The sequence below is a fragment of the Diuraphis noxia genome, unplaced genomic scaffold, assembly GCF_037042655.1.
Source record: "Diuraphis noxia isolate RWA-SAM2 unplaced genomic scaffold, SU_Dnox_SAM2 contig0004, whole genome shotgun sequence".
In the NCBI taxonomy this organism is placed as follows: domain Eukaryota; kingdom Metazoa; phylum Arthropoda; class Insecta; order Hemiptera; family Aphididae; genus Diuraphis; species Diuraphis noxia.
In genome coordinates this window covers 68024997-68028953 of record NW_028301714.1, presented here as the reverse complement: position 1 = coordinate 68028953, position 3957 = coordinate 68024997, and the positions used below count along the sequence as shown (strand labels likewise).

At 32.2% G+C, this 3957-nt stretch overlaps 1 protein-coding gene across 1 annotated transcript; it reads right to left on the bottom strand.

Moving 5' to 3' along the window:
* Positions 1–2629: 2629 nt before the first annotated feature.
* On the bottom strand, positions 2630–3616 carry RFeSP (Rieske iron-sulfur protein). The gene has a single exon (XM_015516817.2). It carries the CDS (start codon positions 3511–3513, stop codon positions 2725–2727), a length of 789 nt encoding a protein of 262 aa, XP_015372303.1. The 5' UTR covers positions 3514–3616; the 3' UTR covers positions 2630–2724.
* Between the last annotated feature and the right edge of the window lie 341 nt (positions 3617–3957).

Below are 3957 nucleotides of genomic sequence, written 5' to 3'. Positions count from 1 at the left end.
GTCTATTTTGGGTCATTTTTGACCCAAGTCTGGTTTTAAGTTTTTAACTATCTTTAGTTTGGAAAATAATCTCTCTGTAGAAGCACTTGATATAGGCAAGGTTATACCAATTTATATTACTTGATACAAATTTGGAAACATACTTTTCAAGCCTTTAAGTAAAAAGAATTTTTACATTATTAAAAGACTTCCTGAATTATAAATTGTATTAGTTGTTAAATTATTGTCAGTTTCATTTTTATCTTGATTTGATTTGTCACAACTAGATTCTTCTTCTATAATAATAAGTTTGTAGCACCTATGGAGAAAATTAGGTAAGTTTTCAGAAATAGTTATTTCAATATTAGATTTAATGAATTAAATACTCTCCCGTAAAATATAATTTTTATTGAGTAACTGTGTGTAATTCTCAGAAATAAAAAAAAAAATGCATCAGAAAGAATACTTAGTTATTTTCCCATAGCTTTGTGGATAATAATACCAAATGTACTGCAATATCTATGGTGTTATCTTTACCTTTCCCTATATACCTATTTAGTTGTACTGTCTACGGTTAAACTTCGATTACGCTTAATCAGCTGATAACAGATATTTAACCGTGCAAATTTGGCCGATTAACTTTAATCAGAGACGGTACAACTGGCCCTAAGAATCAATAGGATTATTAATTAGATCACCGCTATTCATTTGACCTGATTGACGCTGAACTCTCTTCAGCCTTTTAGTTGGCAAGTTTAATTCTATTTCTAAATTAAAATCTTGTGCTGTGGTTTTCATTGTATCCTAAAGGCTTTGAAAATTTGAAATATTGTATCACATGTTAAGCTAAAAATATTCTTTTCAGATTTTTGAAAAATCAATTGCTGTTAAAATATCAATGTTATGTGCTTGAAGAGCTCAACTAACTGATTCGACAACGTCAATTTTTTTTTTTTTTAAACATTGGCTGTTAAAAGAAATATAAATGATTCCTCCAAATACCGAATAAGTTTGTTTCATTCAGTTCCAACCCGATAATCTACTTGGCCTTCTACAATCTTTACATCTTCTAATGTATCATGTATCCAAAATTGATTCTAATGTGGCAATAGTACAATGTCAAGTGCGAATGCTTGCGACATCCACTTGGTTGTTTCAACTTTTTTAATAGATATTATATGTAAATATGGGTATCTTTGCGTTTGTTTTTCATGGTAAATAGAATTTAGTTTTTTGCTGCAACTTATAAAAACAAACAGCTTTTCTAAATTCCCAAATAGATTCTGGTGTAGAATAAATAAATAAATAAATAAATAATTAAATAAATCTGCTGCAGAACAATAGAAACGACAGCAGATGTCATTTATAAGATCTAATCTAAGTAATCTATGAGCATGACACCTTATGACTACTGCTTAATGGTTAATTTCTCTAACTTTTGTTTGCAGTTTGTTATACTTGTCTTGCATATTAGCTGCCCCATTATAAGATTGTTCAACCAAATCATTAGATTCTAATAACTCCAAAAAAATGATGTAAATAAAGCTTGGTCAGTAGTATAAGCTGATTCTTTCATACCAATAAGTCTTTCACAAACTATTCCAAATTCATTTACATTACGTACAATAATTAATGTAATTTGTTCTATCCTAAACACATCAAAAGTAATATCAATGCAGGTACTGAAAAACTGTGCAAGTTTAATTGACATCACTGCCATACTTCTCCTCAAAATGTTAAAGATAACCGTATAACATATTATGTATAATTATTAATTCTTAAATCATTGGTATTACCTTGGACCTTGACTAGTTGGCTAAATCCATTATATACAATCTAATGGTATGAGCGTATGACCATGATATAATAAAAAATTTCCTATATAATACCATTGAGTATAATGATAATACTAAAATATCATAATATTCATATGCATTTTTATAAATTTATCCCCTAAATTAGGGCTGACCTTTGCCAGACATGAACCATGTTCCTGCGCCACTGAAATATACCATCTATAAACTATTCATAAGTTATTTTTATAAGCTACTAGCTGAACCCATGCACTTTGTAGCCTGTTAAAAATCCTACTTCTTATATGTCTCAAACTGTGTGTTAAATTCATTTCCTATGATTTTGCTAGCAGTATACTTTTATAAATACATATAGCTAACGGTTAAAATATACTAAGAAATAATCTTACAACAATATTCAATTTAGTTAATCATTATGTAATTTTATTCATTTTATCAAGAACAGTCTGACAATTCAAATATTCGATTGAATGATATTTGGGCCTATCACTTTTAATTTAGCCTATCTTCTTCCCATAGGTCTAATATATCTATGCACCAAATTTCATCCCAATTGGTGGATTTATCACCGATTCCAATTTAGCATATCCATTACAGTGACTTACAATTCAAACTCTCAATCCTTCTATAAAGCAGAGTAACTACTGCAGTTACTTTCGTGAAGTTATGTCTTAGGACAAACATTTAAAAATGTAATGATTATTATTTTTTTTTTATTTATATTTCAGTTTGTGGATAAATTATACAATATTTTATTAAAAGTAATATTTACTATATAGCTATAGATGTTTGAAATAACATAAAATATGTTTATCATAAATAAATGGCATTGAACATTAATTTAAGATTTTATATTTTTATTTTTTGGACTTTAAAAACAAATGTTAACAACATACATACATCTAAAAAAAAATACTTGAATAATTACACCTTAACCCACAAGAAGTGTATTGTCGTTTATGAATTTATAAGGTGGTACTTCCATGTTTGTTGGTGCAGGTCCTTTACGAATTCTACCAGCTGCATCATAATGTGAACCGTGACATGGACAGTAATAACCACCCCAATCTCCTGCGTTGGCGATTGGTACACAGCCTAAATGAGTGCATACTCCAACAATTACTAACCATTGGGGCTTTTGAACTCTGACAGAGTCGTCTTCAGGGTCTCTGAGTTCGGCCAGAGTGGTATTTTGTTCCGCTTCGATTTCTGAGGCTGTACGATGTCTGACGAACAAGGGCTTTCCTCTCCACTTGATGGTTGCATTCTTGCCCTCCGGTATATCATTAAGGTTAACTTCTATGGACGCCATGGCCAAGACATCAGCAGCTGGTGCCATAGACAAGACAAACTTGTGAACGATTGCCTTGGCGCAGAACATTGTGCCAGTGACGGCAGTACCCAAAACCATGTAAGTAAAGGCATTTCGATTTTCATATGTATCCCGGTTAGAAGCACTGGGATCCTTCACTGAGTTACGACGGTAATCAGTATAATCTGGGACCTTGAAATCGGTGTGGACCAAACGAATTTGTGTCGCGGTAACTGCAGTTAAAGCTTTCTTGGATAACAGATTACTTTGTAAGGTGAAGTTGGTCAGGTAGATTGGCCTAGGCGGCACAGTTTGTTTAGGCGGTTTACCTGGGCATGGTACTTTGGTGGATGTGGTCGCCACGACTTCGGTACATCCTTTTACAGCACTGGAAATATTACGTAACATAATTATATAGTTTGGATGGTCGCGACTGAATGAATCAAAATGTTTAAATGTCCAAAATGAACGAATATATTATATCTATCGAGTGACCGAATCGCGACCGAATGAATCAGATGTACTAATAATATTCGGTCAAATCCAGTGTTGCCAATGTTTGTTATCTAGTTAGCGCGGAAAATAATATATGACAAAATGACCGTACCATGAACAATATTATCAGGGGTCTGGGACACGACACTCTCACAATTCCTAATGCTATTTGAAAAAAGTGGGGACATGGCCTTGAACTCTTGGACACTGCCATTTTGTTATTTATAAGAAACAGCTGATGGCTCATATCATATATTTCAATATAGTTGATACTTGATACTGTTCTGATATGATACTGTTCTGAACATTATGTTCATAACTCACTTAAAAACTGGACGTTAAAAACTCACACACAGA